Here is a 23,730-nt window from a genome sequence, read left to right on the forward strand (position 1 = left end):
CAGTAAGTACAATAGCAGTTTCTTTCATCAACAAGCCCTAAAATCATCTCGAAGAGCCTTGGAATAGAAACGGACATTGGCCCCCAGACCTTTCCTTTGGTGACCTTTTAAAAAACAACGCCTACCTTCTCTGAGCATCAGTTGCCATGATTTTATATCACACAATCTAATAGTCAAGTGTAACACATTTTGTTTGGTTTTCACATGCATTTCTAAAAATGTGGTTTAAACTCTTTTTGCTTATTCCCCGGAGTACCTAGTAAACCAAACTAAACCAAAACAAAACATTGCTGTTGAGTCAATTCCAACTCATAGTGACCCTACAGGATAGAGTAGAACTGTCCCCATAGGGCTTACCAACGAGCAGCTGGTGCATTCCAACTGCTGACCTTTTGGTTAGCAGAGGAGCTCTTAACCACTGTGCCACCAAGGCTCCTTAGTGCCGGAAGAATAACAGACACACAGTAAATTCTTCCTGTGGATTGATGCCTTGATTAAGATAAAACAATATTAGCTATAAACTATTAATACTCTGGTCAGGGTTGCTGGAATCTTCACTTTCCCAATGGTTAAGAAAAGGTTTGCAGAAGCGGGACTTTTATAACTGTATCAGGCAGATCAATATTTAGCAGGAACCTTTTCTCTAATTCAAAGCTAACTTCAGAATTAGCACGGTAAGCCAGAAATATTTACCTTCATACGATAATAGGAATAATTACAACAGGGCGAAACCGATCCTCCTTGGGCACACAGGGGAACAGGTCTGCCGTGAGCGACGCAGTAGGCCATCTCAGAGTGGTTGTTTAAAAACGGGTAGTTATTGTTAGTTTATGTCCCCAGATCTTTCTCTGAAGCAGTTAAATTAAACTTACTGAAAGAAGCCTTCTCCTAAGCCCGACCAGACAAACGAGGCACGGTTGTTCAATAAATGCGCGACAAAACTCTCTTCGGATCGGTCTCGTTTTCCTCAGCGTAGGAAGAGGACACCCAGCGCGCAGTCCGTCTGTCCGTCCCCCTTTGCGTCAGGGACACGGTGGTCCTGAGTACCGACAGGCACCACGTGCTGAAGGCTGAGCGGCGACGCGCCTCCTTAGGTTCCTTAGACCCACCGCGTGCAGCGGGGCAATCCCCTCTCATCGTGGCGGCCTAACTCACCTTGCTCACCGAGGTGGCCACGATTTCACCTCACCAAACACTCTTCCTGGAGGAAGGCGCATGCAGACACTAAAACCTTGACGGCCGCCAGGAGGAGCGGGGACGCAGGCGGTGTTCTCGTTATCAGCTGAGGAAACGGTTCCTGCCTGGGGTTTCCAGGCCCCGTGATCGAAGACCAGAATCTAGATCTCCCGACGCCCCGCACACAGTCACACATGCAGACAGCCCCCCGGAGGCGCCCCAGCCCGTGCGCAGAGCGAAAATGGGACCCAGGGCGCTCGTCCTGGGGTCCCCATGGCAACCTGCCACTGGCCATCCCTCTCGGTCGGCATACAAGGCACACTGAAGGGAATCAGCCAACATAGCAGCTTAATTGTCTGGACCATGCCTGTGACTCCCCGACTTCTACCGTTTGAACTAGCAGCCCCGATTTCTGATCCTGAGAGCAAGCTGGAATCATGGGAACAATCTCTGTTTACCAGGGACCACCAGCTCTGATGATGATGGAATCTGATAGCAATAATGTCAAATTTTATATGGCCATCATCCAAGTTTACAATGATACATTAAGCCATAACTCGACTATTTATATCACCATAAACCCAGTTTATGGTGATATAAACAGTCATGTTAATGGCATTAACAGCCGTGCTCAATGCTGGCCCAGCTGTTGAGGGCTGCTGTGTGCTGTTAGCATTGCTATTTGTATCACTGGGAACAGGTATCAGACTTGTCACATCTGAACACACAGGACGATCACGTCCACACTCGACACCCACACCTAGGCTCCCGGGGTGGAGACCTGCAGGGCCCCGTCCTAACGGGTGAGGCCCAGTCAGCCCTCCATGGGGTTCCACCTGTGACCCTGAGGTTTCATCTTTAGGGGTGACAGCAGAGAAATCCGTGGCCCACCCCTCCAGGAGCCAGAACTATTCAATGTGATCAGAAAGCTCAGGCCAAGATGCTGGCAAACTTACTGTCCCCTTGGCAGCGCAGGGGGCCCACGCTCAGCTTGGCCTCGGAGCCAGGCCGGTCAGTGTCTCCAACCACCACCTGGCTCACTGGCAGATGGTCTTTGTAGGTTAGGAAGCCGGCGTCCTTTCTCCTGAAGCACAAGACAAAAAAAGTAGGGGGCGGAGTTAGAAACGTGTCTTTTCTGAGAACTGTTCAAGTGTGCAATTGCAGACTTAAAATGTCCACAATTATTCAGACGTTCACGGATATCACAGTTAAATGCTGCTCTCCCCCTTCCTCCGCCATCTGTCCAGGCCTCCAGGGCAGCACCCGTGTCACCTCCGTCTTTCGGAAAGCAGAGGCTCACCTGTGATGTGTTGCGGGGGCTGAGGTAAGAGTACCTGAAAGTTCCATACAGCCACCCTGATCTCTTCCTTAAGACAGGCCTCAAGGCCTGGTAAAACCTCTCCTTAAGTGCTTTGAAGCCGTTTCTTGCCTGTTGTGTATCAGCTCAGGATGCCTTTTGTTCCTTCAGCTCTTGTTGTTTATTTTAACAACTAAAATCATTTGTGTTCCCGACCCTGGGCAGGTGCTCACCATCTATTTCTGTCCACTAGAGGTATGGGACTGGAATTCCAGCCCAGTCTGCTTTCCTCCTAGTTCATTCTTCTGTTCACCCACACCTGTCCCTTTTCAGGTCTCTGCAGGGACTCCACTGTTAGTAAATGAGCCAAAGCTGGCCTCTGGGTATTGGCCCAAGTTGTTTACTTCTTTATAGCAAGCTGAGGCCCATTAGCCCAAAAAATTCTCTGGTGCCAAACTCAAATTTGTACACATCCAATGTGTACAAATCCAGCCCTGGTGACGCAGTGGTTAAGCGCTTGGACGCTAACCAAAAGGTCCACAGTTTGAATCCACCAGCCGCTCCTTGGAAACTCTATGAGGCAGTTCTACTCTGTCGTGTAATGTCCCTATGAGTCAGAATCGACTCCACGGCGACCAGTTATTTGTTTTAAAAATAGCCCAAATAGGCAGATTTTTACTCACCTATAGCCTGCCCACTTTGCACTTTCTTACCCTGGGACACTGCACTCCACATCTGGTCCCCCCAGATAATATCCCACCTGTGGTTAGAAGGACCCTAGGGTGCTGCTGTCTTTGGAGCCCTCTGACTCGGGAGAGGCCCCTCCTCCAGGCAGGAGGACCACACGTGGGCAGGGATGGGTAAGCTTTCCCCTCCCTTTCCTCTTCCTGGGGCATTTCTAGGCCTCCTCCCTTCTTATGCCTCTGGAAGACCTCCTGCTGTGGGACCCCCACTCCCCACAGCTGTCAAGGCTCAGCCACAGTAAACAGCTTATGGTTGGACGCTGCAGTCTCCTGGTCCTGTGCTTTTTCTTCATCAGTCTGCACCTCCCTCAACTTTAGAATGCGGAGCAGCTTGGGCTTGGACCTTCAGGGGTGTCAATGACACATGCATCCTCGGCATCAGGCTCACAGACACCCAGGTGGGAGCTGGGGGGCCTCAGGCACACCGGTGCTCCGCTGCCTCTGCCATTTCATCGTTCTCAATTTCCGAATAGAAAGCTTGGTTTTGTTTGTTTTTTTGTTTACTAAATTTGAACTAAGGCCTACAGAAAAGTGCTGGATTCTCATCGACACTGTAGCTAAGGATGACCAAGCCTCCAACATCTTGGTAGAATCTCCTGCAAACCCAACTTCTTTTATAAGAGCTGCTACCAGTTACAATCACATTGACGAGGGGACAAAGCCTTTCATATTAAACTTGATAATCTATTTTTTAAGGGAGCAATCAGTGAAAGCCCCCTTTAACAACACACTGATTTGACAATCTGCTAGAAATGGTGTTGTGTATTCCTTACGGGTCTTAGGACTAAGAAGGGGTGACCATCACTTAGCAATGCACGAGTCTGAATCGGGGGTCAGCAAACCAAGCCCTGAGAGCACATTCGCCACTGTTGTCCACACTGTTGCCTGTTTCCATACGGCCCAGGAGCTAAGTATGATTCCTACATTTTTAAATGGTTGGAAAAAAAAATCACAAGGAGAACAATATTTTGTGAGATGTGAAAATGGTCTGAAATTCAAATTTAGTCCATAAATAAAGTTTTCTTGGCACACAGCCACACTCATTTATTCACATATTGTCAACAACTGTTTTCTTGCCACAGCAGCAGCCTTGAGGGTTGGTGACAGAGAGGGCCTGGCCCTCAAGCCTGAAGTATTTACTATCTGGGTCTTTATGGAAAAAGTTGGCTCTAAATCACCACTCTCCATTTCTCCCTTGGGGAGCTACTGAGCAAACCCCGCTGACTCTCACGGAAGACAACCTCACCTGACTCATGTCCGGGGGCCGATTATCCAGTTTCCCCACCAGGCAAAGAACCACGACCCACTGAGGAGCTGGCTGAGGGTAAGGGAAATATAGAATGGGTGGTGGAAGAAGGTAGTTCTAAGTACCAGCAATGACCACGTGACTAGAAACAAGGACTATCTCTCTATATATGTATATATAGACTCAACCTCAGCGGGCTAGGTTTTTGGTTTTACGTATATGCACATATACATTTCACTAGTTTTACCTCTCTAGAGAACCCAGCCTATGCACAGTGCTTACCTTGCTTACAAGATCATCTCTAGTGAACAATTTCACATTTTTTCACCACAGCAAAGGTTCTGCTTCTAGGTATGGCTGGCATCTGTCTCTCTCCCAACCCCACAGCACCTTTCTACAGAATCAAAGCCTCTTTTCAAATTTACCATTCCTGGCAGGGATGGTTGACCCAGTAAGCAAGGTAAGCACAGGCTTACTCGTGCTTATTTCCTAAATTTTGATGTGGTAAAACCCATGTGAATTATTCCCTGCAGATGATCTGGTAAGCAAGGTAAGTACTATGCTTACCTTATGTAATGGATTGAATTGTGTCCCCCCCCAAAATATATGTGTCAACTTGCTTAGGTCATGCGTGGTTGTCCTCCATTTTGTGATTTTCCTATGTGTTATAAATCATAATCTCTGCCTGTGGTTAAAGAGGATTAGGGTGGGACTTAACACCCTTGCTAAGGTCACATCCCTGATCCAATGTAAAGGGAGTTTCCCTGGGGTGTGGCCTGTGCCACCTTTTATCTTACAAGAGATAAAAGGAAGGGGAAGCAAGCAGAGAGTTGGGAACCTCATAGCACCAAGAATGCAGTGCCAGGAGCAGAGCGCATCCTTTGGACCTGAGGTTCCTGGGCTGACAAGCTCTCAGACCAAGGGAAGATTGATGACAAGGACCTTCCCCTGGAGCTGGCACCCTGAATTTGGACTTGTAGCCTATGAGACTGTGAGAGAATAAATTTCTCTTTGTTAAAGCCATTCACTTGTGGTATTTCTGTTACAGCAGCATTAGATGACTAAGACACCTTGCTTATTGGATAATCTGCACCTGATCCTGTCTAAAGAGCTGAGTGTGGGGCAGACTGAGGGAAAGGCACAAGAATATTCACTGAGGCATGGAAAAAAATCATTTAAACTTCAATTTATTTTAGCGAACAGTGAGGAATAACTTAACTTGACTAATATTTACCTTTCTGATTGGCTTTGCACTATATGGTATATATGGCAGTGTTACAGACTAAATTGTGTCCCCCACTCCCAGGAGTTATGTTAATATTCTAACCCATGCACCTGCACATATGACCTTGTTTGGAAATAGGGGTTTTGCTTATTATGTTAATGAGGCCATACCAGAGTAGGGTGGGTCCTAAACCTTATCACTTCTGAGTTCCAAAAAGCAGAATAGACAGACACATGGAGAAGAGAGCTGCCATGTGACGACCTATCTCCAAGCAAAGAAATGCCAAGGATTGCCAGCACACACCGGAAACTGGGAGAGAGGCCACAGAAGGAATCGACACGGCTGAGACCTTGATTCTAACTTTCAGCTTCCAGAGCTGTGAGGCAATAAATTCCTTTTCTTTAAAAGCCCCACTTGTGGTTTTTTTTTTTTTAATGGCACCACTAGGTAACTACGACAGGTAGGCAACCATGTGTCACTCGTGGTACAGAGATCCACCCTGAAGGAAGAGCGTTTGCTCTACAAACTGTAGGCACCCTCGGTGTATAACTGCTCCAGTACCTTACTGGTATGGTTAATTGCGTTGAAACAAGACCTGTAAATGGTGAAATCTCCTTGATATTCTATAATGAAGTGAATAATGACCATGACAAGCTGAAGGGGGCCGCTCTGTGAATCTTTACACATGTGCATACCTGTGCAAACTTGACCCAGACAAGTATTAGGAATACGTCTAGCACCCAGAAGGATCCTGTGTACCCCACCCCACAATCAGCACATCCTTTCCAAAGCAACTACCAATCGTCCTCTGTCATCTCGCTTAGCTCTGCCTGTTCTTGACCTTTATGCCCATGGAATCAGCATGCATTCTTCCATGCTTGACTCCTTTGTTCTGCCTCATATTTATGAGGTTCATCCATGTTGTTGCTCGGTCAAACAATATTTTGAATAGAAAATTGTGCCACATAAAAATTGAAATACTACATAACAGTGAAAACGAGCATTTTCCTGTTGTTGCCTTTTGGGTTGTTTCCAGTGTTTTGTTTTCATAAACATGTTGTACATAAGCGCTCGTTCGTGTTGGGCATTCGCCCAGGAGTAGAAGTGCTGGGTCATGAAGTGCACATATGTTTGGCTTCAGCAGACGCTGACGAACAGGTTTCCCCAGTGCTTGAACCAATTTGCAGTTCCACTGGCAGTAAATGAGGAGTCGGGCTGCTAAACGTCCCTGCCAAAATTGGCATTATCAGTCTACTTAACAACGAGTGAGAAAGAATTTACAAAGAAACTTGTGCTAAGAAGAAAACATTTGAAAACAAATGTTTGGGAATATTCCCATCATTACGGAATTTTACTGCCAAAATTGATAATAAAAATCCACACATCTACACACTTCAATAACTTGGAATTATAATTTTTAAGTCTTTGTAATAAGTTTTTAAAGGTGGAGTTCCAGTGCATTTTGAACAGGGCTCTGAACTGGTTCAAACTAACTCAGTCATGACCGATGAAGCAAAACCCGAACAGACCCAAATTTTTACAATGTGGGTGATCCTGGAACAGTAACCATAACAGGAAAAATTTGGGTCTAAGCCCTAGAATGGGAGACTCAGAAGAGGTATAGTGAGCCCTTTCAGGAGCCTGATGAGTGAGGTCAGATTACTGCCAGAACTCAGGAGAGAGACACATATTCAAAGCTGTGCAGTTGGCCGCCATCTTTGAGCGGGGCAGCACCGTTTCCGACTTTTCGCAAAATTCGATGGGCAAGAGATTTGGTTGCTGTGTAACTCCTACACTGCCCTTGTTTTCTAAGAGAGAGATTAAGTTTTCAGCAGGTCTATGACCCATAATTTTTCCCATTCTGGCTCACCCGACTTCTAAAAATTCAGGTCAGTTCCAGTGTCATTTCCTTGTCCATGACTGAACTGTGAAGAACTGGTTCTAAGTCCTGGTTTTGAGCCTATTTTTTAAAAATATTACAATGGGCTATTATTCAATTATTTTTCAAATAAAACTGATTAACATTAGGGAAGGTGGAAATTTACAAGCCACATTTTATCAAAACCTTTATGTTATCGATCAATGAAACTGAAAGATTAATACCACGATTCATTTGTTGTTAGTTGCCGTCAAGGCGATTATGACTCATGACAACCTCATGTATTAGAGTAGAATTGCTCCATAGGTTTCCTTGGCTGTAATCTTAAGAGAAGCAGATCGCTAGGCCTTTTCTTCCCTGGCACCACCAAGTGGTTTTAAACCATCAACCTTTAGGTTCTAGTTGAGCACAAACTGTTTGCACAACTCAGGGATCTTATGATTCATTCAGGTATACATAATAATGGCAAGGCTACATCTCACATACTTTGAACATGTTATCGGTAGGGACCAGTCCCCGGAGAAGGACATCATGTTTGGTAAAGTAGAGGGTCAGCAGAAAAGAGGAAGACCCTCAATGTGATGGATTGACACAGTGGCTGCAACAATGGGCTCAAGCATAACGACCATTGTGAGAATGGCTCAGGACTGAGCAGTATTTTATTCTTTTGTACACAGGGTCCCTATGAGTCCAAACTGACTCGATGGCACCGAACAACAACAACAACAATAATCATTTTATCTACTTGTGTCTATCTGCCTATCATCTAATCTACCTTTTATCTATCTATCATCTATTTATCTGTCTACCTATCTACCATCTATCATCTATCTATCCACTTGTCTATCATCTATCTATAAATCTTCTGTCATCTATCCATCTAGCTATCTATGTACCATCTATCATCCATCCCTCCCTCCCTCCCTTCCTCCATCTATCATCTGGAGCCCTGGAGGCACAGTGTTGAGACCTACAGCCGCTAACCAAAAGATCTGCAGTTTGAATCTACCAGGCACTCCTTGGAAACTCTATGGAACAGTTCTACTCTGTCCTATAGGGTTGCTATGAATCAGAATCTACTGGATGGCAATGGGTTTATCTATCTATCTGTCTGTCTGTCTATCTATCTATATCTATCAATCATCTATCTATCAGTCATCTATCATCTATCAATTATCTTTCTATCAGTCATCTATCATCTATCAATCACCTATCTACCTACTTATCTATCAACTATCAATCATCTATCTATCAATCATCTGTTTATCAATCATTGGTCTATTATCTATCAATCATCTATTATTTTTTATCAGTCATCTATCTCTATCAATCATCTATTATCTATCTATCATCTATCAATCAACTATATATTTATTATTTATCTATATATCATGTATTTATCCATCTTTAGGTAACATTTTTCAACAATGAAAACCTATAAAATCAAGTATCAAAATGAACAAAACAGAGAAAACAGAGAGGCAGATCTTCAATTTTAATCCAAGATTAAAAAAAAAAAAAACTAATGTATATTCAATCATATTGTGGTTACTTTAAAAAAAATTAGCTCACTAAAACCTTTACATTATTTTTATACATATTTGTCGGTTTGTGTTTAAATTCTTTTTAATGATGGACTGAGGATCAAAACATACAGAAAAAGCTGTCTAGTTCCTAGAATACAGTAACAACAGTAAGGATTATGACGATAATAACGAGGCATCCATTTGTTGGGTACCTGCATATAATGGGCTGTTCCCTGTACACAACACCTAACCTCAAATCAGCTTTTCCTCACAGGCATCATTATCCCTCCTAACTGATGAGAAAAATGAGAATCAGAGAATTTAAATGTCTTGACTGAGGTAGAGTCTGGGTTCAAATCCAGACTCTCTGGAACCTGAACCTACAGCTTTCCATTAAACAATAGGAAAAAACAAAACAGAACAAAACCAAAAAAACACCATGGTGATTAAAGCCTTTTGCTTTTATTTTTTATGTATTGATAAAGTGTCAAAGTACCTTTTAAGATAGGTCTAACTGGTCTGGAAGTTGAAGTTATTTGTCATTCGTAAATCCCTGACACCTGCAATGTTTTACTCACCCTAGCCCCTACCCCTTGGAAACTCTATGGGGGCAGTTCTACTCTGTCCTATAGGGTCGCTATGGGTCGGAATCGACTTGACGGCACTGGGTTTGGTTTTGGTTTTTTAGCCCCTACCCCTTCAACATACTAAGCAAAAGGAAGGTCTGGAACTCTCTCTCATCACCCGTCTGTCTGTCTGCCATACTGTGGAGGCTTGCATGTTGCTGTGATGCTAGAAGATATGCCACCAGTATTTCCAATACCAACAGGATCACTCATGGTAGACAGGTTTCAGCAGAGCTTCCAGACTGAGAAACTAGGAAGAAAGGCCTTGCAATCTAGTGCTCAAAATCAGTCAATGAAAACCCTATAGATCACAATAGATATTATCTGATATAGTGCTGAAAGATGAGCCCCCGAGGCTGGAAGACACTCAAAATACACAGCGGCTGCAACAATGAACTCGAGTACACCAACAAATGTAAAGATGGCACAGGACCAGCAAACTTTTTGTTCTGATGAATATGGGGTCACCATGAGTTGGGGCCCACTTGACAGCAACTAACGTAAACAACAAGAAGTCCCTCATGCCCAACTGAACCCTGCTTCTAAAGGTATATTCAAGTTTATAATAAGTTGAAATACAATTAACATTCATAACGCAGATGTTCCTTACCAAACCAAGAAAACAGGAAAAGAAATTAATGACAGCTGAGAAAACAAGCAGAAATTACCTTCCCCATCACTTTTGACCAAAGAGAAAAACAGGGCTCTGGAGACGTTACGGTCAAACAGCTGTGTGACGCTCACCAAGCATGGACTCAACATCGATATAGAAGCAATTCATGGGTCCTGTCTTAGTTATCTAGTGCTGCTGTAACAGAAATACCTCAACTGGGTGGCTTTCACAAACAGCAATTTATTTTCTCACAGTTTAGGAGGTTAAAAGTCTGAATTCAGGGTGTGGCTTTAGGGGACGGTTTTCTCTCTGTGTTCGCTTTGGAGGAAGGTCCTTGTCTCTTCTGAGCTTCTGATCCTGGGAGATCTTCATGTGGCTTGGCATCTCTCTTCCCCCATCTCTGCTTGCTCCTTTTGTATCTTGTAAGAGATTGACTCAAGACACATCCTTCACTAATCTTCCCTCATTAACATAACAGACAACTCATTCTCAAATGGGATTATAGCCACAGGCATAGAGGTTAGGATCCACAACGCATGTTTTTTTTTTTTTTTGGTGGAGGGGCAAAATTCAATCCTTAACAGATCCCCAAAACATGGTTTGACTTGTACAAAGTTTCTGATGTACCTTGTAGCACAACCCATTTTAGAAGAATGATGTACTAGTGAAAGGAAAGAATAAAATGCGTCTAGAGTGAACTCCTTCCAAACACCAGCTAGGACATGTATCTCAGCACCTGGGTGAAAGTTATTTAGCAAGCAAAATGGCCCTTTGTTGGAAGTTATGGTCTTTACAGACTGTTGTTGCTGTTTGGTTCTGTCAAGTCGGTTCTGACTCATAGCTACCCTATGTACCACATAATGAAACATTACCGGGTCCTGCGCCATGCTCACAATCGTTGTTATGTTTATGCCCATTGTTGCAGCCACTGTGTCAATCCATATTGTTGAGGGTTGTCATGGATCGAATTACGTCCCCCCCAAAATATGTGTATCAACTTGGTTAGGCCATGATTCCCAGTATTGTGTGTTTGTCCTCCATTTTGTGATTGTAATTTTATGTGGAGATTATCCAGGTGGGATTGTAACACCACCCTTATTCAGGTTACCTCTCTGATCCTAGGTAAAGGGAGTTCCCCTGGGGTGTGGCCTGTACCACCTTTTATCTCTCAAGAGATAAAAGGAAAGGGAAGCAAGTAGATTTGGGGACCTCCTACCACCAAGAAAGCAGCACTGGGAGCAGAGCACATCCTCTGGACATGGGGTCCCTACACCTGAGAAGCTCCTAGTCCAGGGGAAGATTGAGGACAAGGACCTTCCTCTGGAGCCAACAGAGAGAGAACGCATTCCCCTGGAGCCAACGCCCTGAATTTGGACCTGTAACCTACTAGACTGTGAGAAAATAAATTTGTCTGTTAAAGCCATCCACTTGTGGTATTTCTGTCATGACAGCACTAGATGACTAAGACAAGGGTCTTCCTCTTTTCCACTGACCCTGTACTTTACCAAGCATGATATCTTTCTCCCAGAGACTGATCCCTCCTGACAACATGTCCAAAGTATGTAAGACGCAGTCTTGCCACCCTTGCTTCTAAGGAGCATTCTCATTGTATTTTTTACAAGACAAATTTGTTCGTTCTTTTTGGCAGTCTATGGTACATTCAATATTCTTTGCCAACACCACAATTCAAAGGCGTCAATCCTTCCTCAGTCTTCCTTATTTGTTGTCCAGCTTTCACACGCATATGATGCGATTGAAAATACCATGGCTTGGGCCAGGCATACCTTAGTCTTCAAGGTGACATCTTGGCTTTTCAACACCCTAAAGAGGTCCTTTGCAGCAGATTTGCCCAATGCAATGCGTCTTTTGATTTCTTGACTGCTGCTTCCACAGATGTGGATTGTGGGTCCAAGTAAAATGAATCCTTGACAATTTCATTCCTTTCTCCATTTATTGTGATCTTGCTTATTGGTCTAAATGTGAGGGTTTTTGTTTTCTTTATGTTGAGACGTAATCCATACAGAAGGTTGTGGTCTTTGATCTTCATTATTAAGTGCCTCAAGTTCTCTTGCACTTTCAGCAAGCAACGTTGTGTCATCTGCACAATACAGGTTATTAATGAGTCTTCATCCAATCTTGATGCCCTGTTCTTCTTTATATAGTCCAGCGTCTCAGATTATTTGCTCAGCATACAGTTTGAATATGTATAGAAGGATACAACCCTGACGCACATCTTTCCTAACTTTAAACCACTCAGTATCCACCTCCTTGTTCTGTCCAAAGAACTGCCTCTTGATCTATGTACAGGTTCCTCATGAGCACAATCAAGTGTTCTGGAATTCCCATTCTTTGCAATGTTGCCCACAATTTGTTATGATCCACACAGTCAAATGCCTTTGCATACTCAGTGAAACACACGTAAACATCCTCCTGGTATTCTTTGCTTTCAGCCAGGATCCATCTGACATCAGCAGTGATATCCCTGGTTCCGCTTCCTCTTCAGAATCTGGCTTGAATTTCTGGCAGTTCCCTGTTGATATACTGCTGTAGCCACTTTTGAATGATCTTCAGCAAAATTTTACTTGTGTGTGATATTAGTGATATTGTTCAATAATTTCTGAATTTGGTTAGATCACCTTTCCTGGGAATAGGTATAAATATGGATCTCTTCCAGTCAGTTGGCCAGGAAGCTGTCTTTCATATCTTGGCATAGACGAGTGAGCACCTCCAGTGATGCATCTGTTTGTTGAAACATCTCAATTGATATTCCATCAATTCCTGGAGCCTTGTTTTTCACCAGTGCCTTCAAAGCAGCTTGGACTTCTTCCTTCAGTACCATCGGTTCCTGATCATATGCCACCTCTTGAAATGGTTGAATATCGACTAACTCTTTTTGGTATGATGACTCTCTGTATTCCTTCCAACTTCTTTTGATGCTTCCTGTGTCATTTAATATTTTCCCCATAGAATCCCTCACTGTTGCAACTCGAAGCTTGAATTTTTTCTTCAGTTCTTTCAGCTTGAGAAATGGTGAGTATGTTTTCCCCTTCTGGTTTTCTATCTCCAGCTCTTTGCACGTGTCATTATATATGTGGGAGTTTACAGACTGAAACTAATGTAATTCAGGGAGATAAAAAGTATTTATAATGTTAGCATCGGAAGCTAGTTATATCTGTTTGTGGGCTTGTGCATTAACAAAATCAATCACCCTTTCCAGAGTGGCTCTGAACTCAGGTTCTTAAATAATCTTTCCATCCACACAGCTGCTGAATAAAACTTGATCCTATGGCTTTTACTTCTCAACCTGGCACCAGGAGTCCCAGGATGGTGCAAACAATTGTTGTGCCCGGCTGCTAACTGAAAGGTTGGTGGTTCCAGTCTGCCCAGAGGTACCTTAGATGAAAGACCTGGCATTCTACTTCATAAAGACCAGTTATTGAAAACCCTATGGAGCACAGTTCTACTGTGACACACATGGGGTCATCATGAATCAGTCTACTTGAGGACAACTGGTTTGGTTTGACCTTGCAGCACTGTTACTTCGCTCCAGTCTTGTCTTCCTGAGGAATTCTGTCTTACTTTGCTCTTCTTCTTGCCTGTTCTTCTTGTACAGTGGAGAAAGCAAACAAGCCTCGGGACAGTTCAGTCTTGCCCATAACTCAAAGAAAAAAAACCAACCTAAAGAAAAATAAACATCCCAAGCTTCTGCAAAGGTGAACCTTCTCTCCTATCAGATCTTATGAAAGTTACACAATTCCAGAATAGCAGGACTTCTCCTTTCCAAAGTTTTAGAAGTACGTGGTTACCCTTAAAAAAAAAAAAAAAAAAACCCAAAGAACAAAAAACAGAATTATAGTGAGTGTACTTTCATGTGTTTCTATCATGGCATCACCTAAGCTGGAAACTTCTGGAAAGAATCCAGGAAGTCAATGTTTTGGTTATGGAGGATGTTTCAAGGAGAGTCATAAAACCAAACCTGTAGCCATCAAGTTGAATCCAACTCATAGGGACCCTACAGGACTGAGTAGAACAGCCTCATAAAGCTTCCAAGGAGTGGCTGGTGAACTTGAACTGCTGACCTTTTGGTTAGCAGCTGTAGCTCTTAACCACCACACCACCAGGGCCCCAGAAGAGACAGAAGTAGAAAATAAACACTTGAAAAAATGATTTATACCATTAGCCGTTACGAAAAGCATACATCCACACAGAGTCATTTAGGCGGATGTTCATTTCAGCTTTTCTCATAATAGCACAAAAATGGAAATGACCTAAATGTCCTTCATCTAGTGAGCAGATAACACATGGTCTATTCATACAATGGAATTTGATTCAGCACCAAAAAAAAAAAAGAAAAAGAAATACTGATACATGCTGCAACCCAGATGGACCTCAAAAACATGCTCAGTGAAAGGCCACATATTGTATGATATATATTTATATTGGAGCCCTGGTGGCACAGTGGTTGAGAGCTTGGCTGCTATTCTTTTGGTCAGCAGTTCGAATCCACCAGCTGTTCCTTGGAAACCCTGTGGAGCAGTTCTACTCTGCCCTATAGAGTAGCTGTGAGTAGGAATTGACTTGACAGCACTGGGTTTTTTTTTTTTTTTTGGTTTACATACACACACACAAACACACACACACATATATATTTGTTGTTAGGTGTCATTGAGTCGAATCCAACTCCTAGTGACCCCATGTGACAGAGCAGACCTGCCCCATAGGGTTTTTTAGGCTGTAATCTTTATGGAAGCAGACTGCCAGGTCGTTCTCCTGTGGAGCCACTGGGTAGGTTTGAACTGCCAAGTTTTTGGTTAGCAGCCAAAGGTTCAACTGTTGTGCCTTCAGGGTTTGCTCTCTCTTTATATATATATATATATATATATAAAATGTCCAAAACGCCAAACCTGCAGTGACAGAGAGTGGAGCAGCGGTCGCCGGGGGCTGGGTGTGGGAGCAGGCGTTAGCTGTAAGCAGGCATGTGGAAAACCTTATAGGGGACGCAGAAATGTTCCCAAACTGGGTTATGGGGATTTGTTGAGTGATTCAGTGAATTTACGGAAATTCTTTAAATTGTATTCTTAAAATGGGTGAATTTTGTGGTATGTAAATTACACCTCAATAAATTTTTTTAAGAAGAAGAAGAGCTGTGGATATTGGGAGCAGCTGGCGATGGGGAAGACATCTTCTTCCCACATGTCTCCATTCCATTGACCTCATTTCCCAGATGGATCTCAGGACACCCCCCACATGGCACTAACTCATCTGCTTTCCTCACCCTTGACCTCCATAAAAGTTCTCTAGCTCGAGTCAACACGTTAAAATGGCCCAGAACATTCCACCAATTCTACCGAAGTTCCATTCTCATCCTCAGTCTTCACTCAGAATCTGCCCCCTTACCTTCACCTTTACACCTGTCACCTTCCCAAATTAGCTTGAAGGTATGTCCCCTTTGAAGTCAAAGAAGGGGCCATACCTCACTCACACAAAATCCAACACCCTTGGTTTTCCAGGACAGGGAAATTCTGCTCAACTGTCACCATTTGCAACTGCAGTCTCCTAGAAATTCCAACATTTTTAGCATCAGATCTTCATCTCAAGGGCTGCTTCTCAACTCTCTGGAATCTTCTGTCTGATTTTTCATTCAGAAAATATGTTCACATTACCGGTCTTTGTTTCTTTTCACTCAAACCTTTCTGCCTCCTGATAACCATCCCTAGAAACACTGAACTTCCTCCAAAGACACTACTCGAAAATAAAAAGTTAAAAGGTAACACCTTGCAAAGATTTCTTGGAAAGTTATTATTCTACTAATAACTTGCATTGAAGACATTTGATTCATTTTTTAGTTATTTATACGAAAGGATCTTTGGATTGTTCTTATTCTTTTCACACCTTACATTTAAAAGCATGCACATAACTTATAGTTTATAGTGTTTTAAACTACAAGTACTACTTTGCATGGGTAATCTCCTTCTACTCTTGTAACTTTATAAATAGGTTTTGGAGGTAAAGGAAACAGGGATACACTCTCTAATCGGACAGGTTTTGATGCCCGAACAGTCGTTTAGGAACACACCCATCACGCAAAGCGAGACGGACTCTACAGGGAGTGAGGTACCGCTTCAAGCTGTAACTAAAAACAAACGAACGAACAGTTGCTGTTGGGTCTATTTTGGCTCATAGTGACCATGTGTGTCAGAGTAGAAGTGCACCCCATAGTGTTTTCATGGCTGTGGCCTTTTGGAAGTAGATTGCCAGACCTTTCTTTAAGATGCTTCTAGGTGGACTTGAACTGCCAACTTCTTGGTTAGTAGCCAAGTGCGTTAACTGTTTGTACCACCCAGGGACTCCTAACGCCAATTTTAAAAGTTCATACCGGATATTACATAAAATAGGCAGAAATCTATAAACTGAAGTCAAAGCTAGCTCTACTTAAATAAAGAAAATGAAATGAGATTTTTTTACTTACTTTTTTTTTTGTCCTCCACCCCACCTTTCGCATCTTCCCTGCCCTGTGATGCACCCTTCTGTTCCCTCGCCAGGAGGCTAATGCCTTCACCCTTCCCATGTCCTGGTCCTATGAAAGCCAGCCCTCAAAGAATAACGTGAACCGTTCTTCCTGCCAGTTTTAAAAGAAGAGATGCCTAATGAGGTAAAGGGCTGCTCCTGCTGACGGAAATCTGGAAACCTGTGAGTGGTGGAGGCTGACTGGGGGAAGGTGGGTGGTTCCTGGCACCACTGGACGGACTTTGTGCGGGTGCGGGGAGTCCTCAGGAGGGCAGCCCACCCTCACCTGGAGCAGGTTTGTTGTCCCTCTAGGGTCCTTTACAAAGATGACTTTTGTATCAAAAATGAATGTCTTTGTTTACAGAAAACACATGGAGCTATATCACTGTGGCTGGATCACCAGAGCAGAAATAAACAACAGAGCTGCAGGCACACAACAGGGCAGAACTTTCTAGATACTTCAGTGTCCTCCGTTGCCGTTTACCACTGGGCCTTCCTTAGTGGGTGGAGGTCATGTTCTCTAAAAAGCATTTGAGAGAACAACTATGACAGCACATCTTTAGAATTCCCTTATCCGTCCCCTATGAAATTGAAGTAATTAGAATTCAACCTCCCCTTTGCAGCGAGGACAGCTCAGATCTTCCATAAATGCGACACAACTACCTATTCAGTACAGTCTTTTTTCAGAAAGCTATCGTGACCATTTTCAGGATTCTATGCAAAACATCCTGTGATTTTCCTGTCTGGAATTCATGTTCCCCGAAGGCAGAAGTATTGTCTCCTGCAAATTTATAAACCCAACACTAACTGAAACCACTGCCGTGGAGTCAATTCCGACTCATAGCGACCCCATAGGGCTTCCAAGGCTGTAAATCTTTACAGAAGCAGGCTGCCACATCATTCTCCCACAGAGTGGCTGGTGGGTTTGAACTGCTGACCTTTTGGTTAGCAGCCGAGCACTTTAACCACTGTGCCACTAATGTTCCCTAAACCCAACACGAGTAGCTTCTAAAGGTAGCTCCCTCCGAATGCTGCATGCTTGAGTAAATATATGAATAAATATGGAAGTTAAGGAGGCACAATCGTAAAATCCTCCATCAGCATGTGGTTATTACTGTCTGAGATGAGAGAAAACCGTTCCTGTGACTGGAATTCCTGTGCTCAGGAAGCACTTTAATTATTCTTTTTCTTTACTGAGGTGCCATTTTTTCTTTAGAAAGGAATGCTCAACTGAAGCCTCATATATCACTAATACGGTAGAAAAGTCCTAAGGCTTAGGGCTTCAGACTTGAGCCTATTCAGCTCTGCCTGTAGGTAAAGGTAGGTTGCAGAACTTTCTGGGCCACTGCTTCTTCACACAGGTGTGTTATGATATGCTTTGGTTACTTGATTTCAGTCTTTTCTTTTTTTTTTTTAATTCTAGAGCAAGAAGTGGTGCTCACTTGAACACACTTGTATGCTTCAGTGTGTGGCCTGAAACCATGGTCAATGCTAGGTCTATCTCTCACGGGGTGGGGACGCCGGTAGCGTGAGCCTTTTAGGGTAGGACTTTGCAGTCCCATGCTGTTTCCACAGAACCTGTCAGTACAGCATCCAGCATACGCTTTGGGAGATTATCTCGCTGTTAGGTGCTGTGAAGTCGATTCTGACTCATGGCAACTACAAGTGACAGAGCAGAACTGCCCCATAGAGTTTTCTTTGCTATAATCTTTATGGAAGCAGATTGTCAGGTCTTTCTCCTGTGGAGCCACTGCGTGGGTTTGAACCGCCAACTTTGGGTTAGCAGCCAAGCACTTAACCATTGTGCCACCAGGGCTATCTGAATATTGATGGGTCACCAGAGCTGAAATAAACAACAGAGCTGCTGGTACACGTTAGGATAGAACTTTCTAGATACTTCTAATGTGTCCTTAGTCACCCTCCACTGCTGCATGAGACGGACAGATTTGGAATAAGGACATGGCTGGTCTAAGGTACTAAACCGGTTAGTGTCTGAGCTTGGAAAAACCAATCAAATCTCCACTGCTCCCGAGGTTAAGAAGAGAATGGGTTTGCTGACTTCTCCCAAACTCAGCAAAAGTAATTTTAATGATTTCCTTTTAATAATGTGATAGGAGAATCCATTATTTTTATCATGTAGGCAAACTCTCTCACTGGGTTGAAGACCAGCTTGGACGAAGTACACAGTGTCCGCCTGCACCCAAGCTTCCCCTCAGCAAGATGCTCTTGTGTTTCTGAAGGTCGAGGTCATAGGCTGTGTGAGCAGTGAAGAGGGAGCCCTTCATGCGTGGCCTCCACGGATTTCCATCCTCTCCCGGTGGATGGCCAACTCCTGGCAGCTCCAACACAGCAAACAGAAAGATCTGCACTTCTCCTGGCCCACCGCATCTTTAAAAATCAGGGCAACATAAAACAAAACAAGACTAAAGGGGCACCCCAGCCCTGGGGCAAGGACTAGAAGGCAGGAGGGGACAGGAAACCTGGTAATATGGAGCCCAAGGTCGAGAAGGGGAGATTGTCGACTTGTTGTGGGGTTGTTAACCAATGTCATAAAACAATATGTGCACTAACTATTTAATGAGAAGCTAGTTTGTTCTGTAACCCTTCATCTAAAGTACAATTAAAAAAAAAAAAAATCAGGGCGAGTGGCCTGGGTCCTCTCAGTGTTCCCAAAGCTTCATTACTGACCAGCCAACAAATGCTGAAGTTGGGAAGCAACTGTGGAACGCTGGCCGAGCTGGCGTCTTGCTTTAGAATGTGGGGGCACGGACGCCTTAGTCTAGTTCACAGACTGGGAAACACTGCAGAAACGCCGAGACAGCAGAAAAGGCCTGATTTATTATTCCTTCCTTGGATAGGGGAGAAATTCTGAAGCTAGTCAATTTTTATAACATCAATTGTATCTAATTTACTCTCTGCAATGTTACTCCTTTACCATTCCCACAAATCTCACAATCCTGAATAATAGTCCGACTCTCCACTCCCTTCGCTTTGGCTTCAACACCTTGGTCCATTCAAAAGAGGATTAGTTCTGATGAGTTTGGCCTCAGAAGGAAGTACGATAAACCTTGAATATTTATGTTATGGATTTGACCATCTTAAAAGGTGATATTTTTCCATGACACATCATTCTTCTTGTAACCAAGGGGCATGGCTTTTTCTCCCCATTGCCATCTCTACGGCCTCCTCCCTGGAACGCAAATCCACATGAACATCTCCTACATCGATTACGACCACAATCATTTATCTGCAAACCTCACATCATCACTGACAAAGTTTGTTGTTCCCTCTTCATCTCAGCAGGCCGTTTGCCCCTCTAGTAGACACAAAAGGCTTGTTTAAAGGCTGTTGTGGTTTCCTTCCCCCATCTTTGAACTCTGTTGGGCCCTTTAGGCAATCGATAGTTGTTTTTATGTTATCAATACCGGGGAGATGCTGAAAATATGGGATGTAAAAATCTGAAAGAGGCTTACCACCTTACTCTTCAGGATGAGATGGTCCAGTTAAAAACGTAATTTCAAGGCATCTTTCAGGAATTGGGGTTAATGTGAGTGAGAGGTGGCCCTCAGGCGGGCCTTGAGACTACCATCCATCAAGGAAGAAGAGAAAGGACGGACAACCTAAGGGAATTGGAAGCAAATGACCTAACATTTGGGAGGGAACCAAAAGGATTATATAACGTATAAGCCAAAGGAATAGTTTCAGAGAGGGGAAAAAAGTGGTCAATTATGTGAAACATTGCAAAAATGTCTCGTTGGCTGTTGTTAGGTGCTGTCGAGTCGGATCCTACTCACAGCAAACCCATGTACAACAGACCAAAACACTGCTCAGTCCTGCACTGTCCTCACAATTGTTGTTATGCTTAAGCCCACTGGTGCAGCCACTGTGTCAACCCATCTCATTGAGGGTCTTCCTCTTTTTCGCTGACCCTCTACTTTACCAAGCATGATGTCCTTCTCCAGGGACTGATCCCTCCTGATAACATGTCCAAAGTATGTAAGACATAGTCTTCTCATCCTTGCTTCTAAGGAGCATCTAGTTGTACTTCTTCCAAGACAGATTTGTTTGTTCTCTTGGCAGTCCATGGTATACTCAATATTCTTCACCAACACACAGTTCAAAGTCATCAATTCTTCTTCAGTTTTCCTTACTCATTGTCCAGCTTTCACATGCACATGAGGCAATTGAAAACACCATGGCTTGGGTCAGGCACACCTTAGTCCTCCAGGTGACATCTTTGCTTTTCAACACTTTGAAGAGGTCCTTTGCAGCAGATTTGCCCAATGCAATGCATCTTTTGACTACTTGACTGCTCCTTCCATGGACATTGATCGTGGATCCAAGCAAAATGAAATGCTTGCCAACTTCAATCTTTTCTCCGTTTATCATGATGTGGCTTATCGTCTAGTGTGAAAAAAATTACAGAGTTCCCATTAGGAGCTTCAGTGTGGAGATCACAGAGTTCGGCAGAGTAATGAAGAAAAAGTTCAATGGTTTATAGTTAACTGGGACATTAGAAGGTAGAGGCAAAGTCTAAACTCTTGTTTTTTGTTGTTGGAATGAGAAATGCCAGAAGCGATAGGGTAGAAAGAAGCAAGAGGATTTTGCAGCATGGAGATTTCCTGTTTAGACTCGTTGTCTTGGTTATCTAGTACTGCTGCAACAGAAATACCACAAGTGATGGCTTTAACAAACAGAAATTTATTCTCTCACAGTCTAGTAGGCTAGGAGTTCAAATTTAGGATGTCACCTGCAGGGGAAGGCTTTCACTCTCTGTCGGCTCTGGAGGAGGGTCCTTATCATCAACCTTCCACTGGACTAGGAGCTTCTCGGCACAGGGATCCTGGGTCCAAAGGACACGCTATTCTCCTGGCATTACTTTCTTGGTGGTATGAGGTCCCCATTTCTCTCTGCTCTATTCTTTTATATCTCTAAAGAGATTGGTTTAAGACACAACCTAACCTTGTAGATTGTATCCTGCCTCATTAACATAAATGCCGCTAATCCTGCCTCATTAATATCATAGAGGTAGGATTTACAACACATAGTAAAATCACATCAGATGACAAAATGGTGGACAACCATACAATACTGGGAATCATGGCCTAGCCAAGTTGACATATATTTTTAGGGGACACAATTTAATCCATGACAACTCAGAATTGAATCAATTAGGTATGTTGTATCACATATGTCCATAATCAATTAGCCAACATTATTTTCCAAGGCTGGCAGGACAAACTCATAGATGGTATTCTTGATTACATGAAAACCAGTTGCCATTCGGTTGATTCTGACTCAAGTCAACCCCATGTGTGTCAGAGTAGAACTACCCGCCAAAGGGTTTTCAATGGCTGATCTTTCTGAAGTAGATTGCCAGCCTTTTCTTCTGAGGCACCTCTAGGTGGACTGGAACCTCCAACCTTTTGGTCAGCAGCCGAGCTCTTAACTGTTATAGATAACATATAACTCTGTCCAGAGGATGACTTGAAGGAGCACATAATTAGGAATTTTCTGGCATTGAGTGGAATGCAAGTGCAGCATCCTTTTATTTCAGTTACGATGCAAAAAGGATACCTGGGTCTCTTTCTTCAAATATAACAAACCAGCGCAGGTGCACCTGGCCTTTTGAGATATGATGGACAATATATTTTGGGGAAAGTTTCTTGGGCCTGTACCCTTGGAGAAAATGGCTGGGAAGAAGAAGGAACTATATAATTCACAGTGAGGTTCTGAGCTTTGGGGTTAACTACTGCCAGCTGGGTCTTTGATATTTATTGAGTTTGGAGAAAAACAGGAACTCAGTAACCCGCTCAGGGACATTCTAAAACCGCAGTTAATTAGATTTTAATAAACAAGGTCATCTCTATCAGCAAGCTTGCTTTGTAATTTAGAGGGTGCGCATTTATGATGCCGTCGGCTTAGGCAAATTAAAAGGCATATAAATCCTCCCCTCAGAAGAAAGGCTGTAAAAGTCCATCACTGTTAACCGAGGGTCAGCAAATCCCATCAGAGGAAGGAGGGAGCACCCTGCACTTGCAGATTCTGAAAATGCAGAATTCAATTTAGCAAAGGTTTACGGAGAGAGTAACACCAGTGAACGTCTCGTGTGTGTGGGTATTCAGTTTCCTCTTGTTGGGATCCAGGTGGGGAATCTGCCATGTGCTCCTTAGAGGCAGAGTTCTGGTCTAAAAATAATCTGAAAATGGAAAAGGAAAGTGATGCAGACAAGGCTGGGGGTGGGGAGACCATTTGTCTCTTCCTAAGCAAATGGTTTCCTTGCTTAATTCAGATCTAAAATACTTGTGGAGCCATTTAAGAATTCCAAGGAAACCAGGAATTAGCTTTTATAAGGAAGGTCCCAAAGCTGAAATTTGTTGATAAAAATAATTTCACAGTGTTGACAGAGCAGTACTTTGAAGTGGACCCCAATGCCATCCATTTAGAATTTGCTGCCACTGAGTCCCTGGGTGGAGCAAACAGTTAACATGCTTGGTTGTTAACTGAAAGGTTGGTGGTTTGAGTTCACCCATAGGTGTCTCAGAAGAAATGCCTGAAGATCTACTTCTGAAAAACCAGTCATTGAAACCCTGAGGAGCACAGTTCTACTCTGACACATTTGGGGTCTTCATGAGCTGGAATCAACTTGACGGCCGCTGGTTTTATGGGGGCAGCAGTGAGGGGAGCCATGTGAAGGACACCCCAGCATGTCCCTTCATACACAATAAACGAACCCACACTAGGCCAAGGTCCTCCTTGAAAGTGCCTCCGTTGCTTCAAATAAAGATATTCATGTGCAAAGTTAAAAAACCCAACAAGGCTGGGGAGGGTTTACTTCATTTATTCGCTCAAGGGGTACAGAATTTGAGGACCGGTTCTGACTTTGTGTGGG

The 23,730-nt window shown here is 43.5% G+C and overlaps 1 protein-coding gene across 1 annotated transcript in view; it reads right to left on the reverse strand.

Annotated features, from left to right (window-relative positions):
• Positions 1–23,730, reverse strand: part of CNTNAP2 (contactin associated protein 2) — a 2,020,907-nt gene that overhangs the window by 352,735 nt on the left and 1,644,442 nt on the right. The window contains exon 16 of the mRNA XM_049894552.1: positions 2,133–2,260. Within this exon, the coding sequence (XP_049750509.1) occupies positions 2,133–2,260 (128 nt within the window). The remainder of the gene's footprint in view (positions 1–2,132; positions 2,261–23,730) is intronic.

The sequence above is a fragment of the Elephas maximus genome, chromosome 8, assembly GCF_024166365.1.
Source record: "Elephas maximus indicus isolate mEleMax1 chromosome 8, mEleMax1 primary haplotype, whole genome shotgun sequence".
NCBI lineage: Eukaryota > Metazoa > Chordata > Mammalia > Proboscidea > Elephantidae > Elephas > Elephas maximus.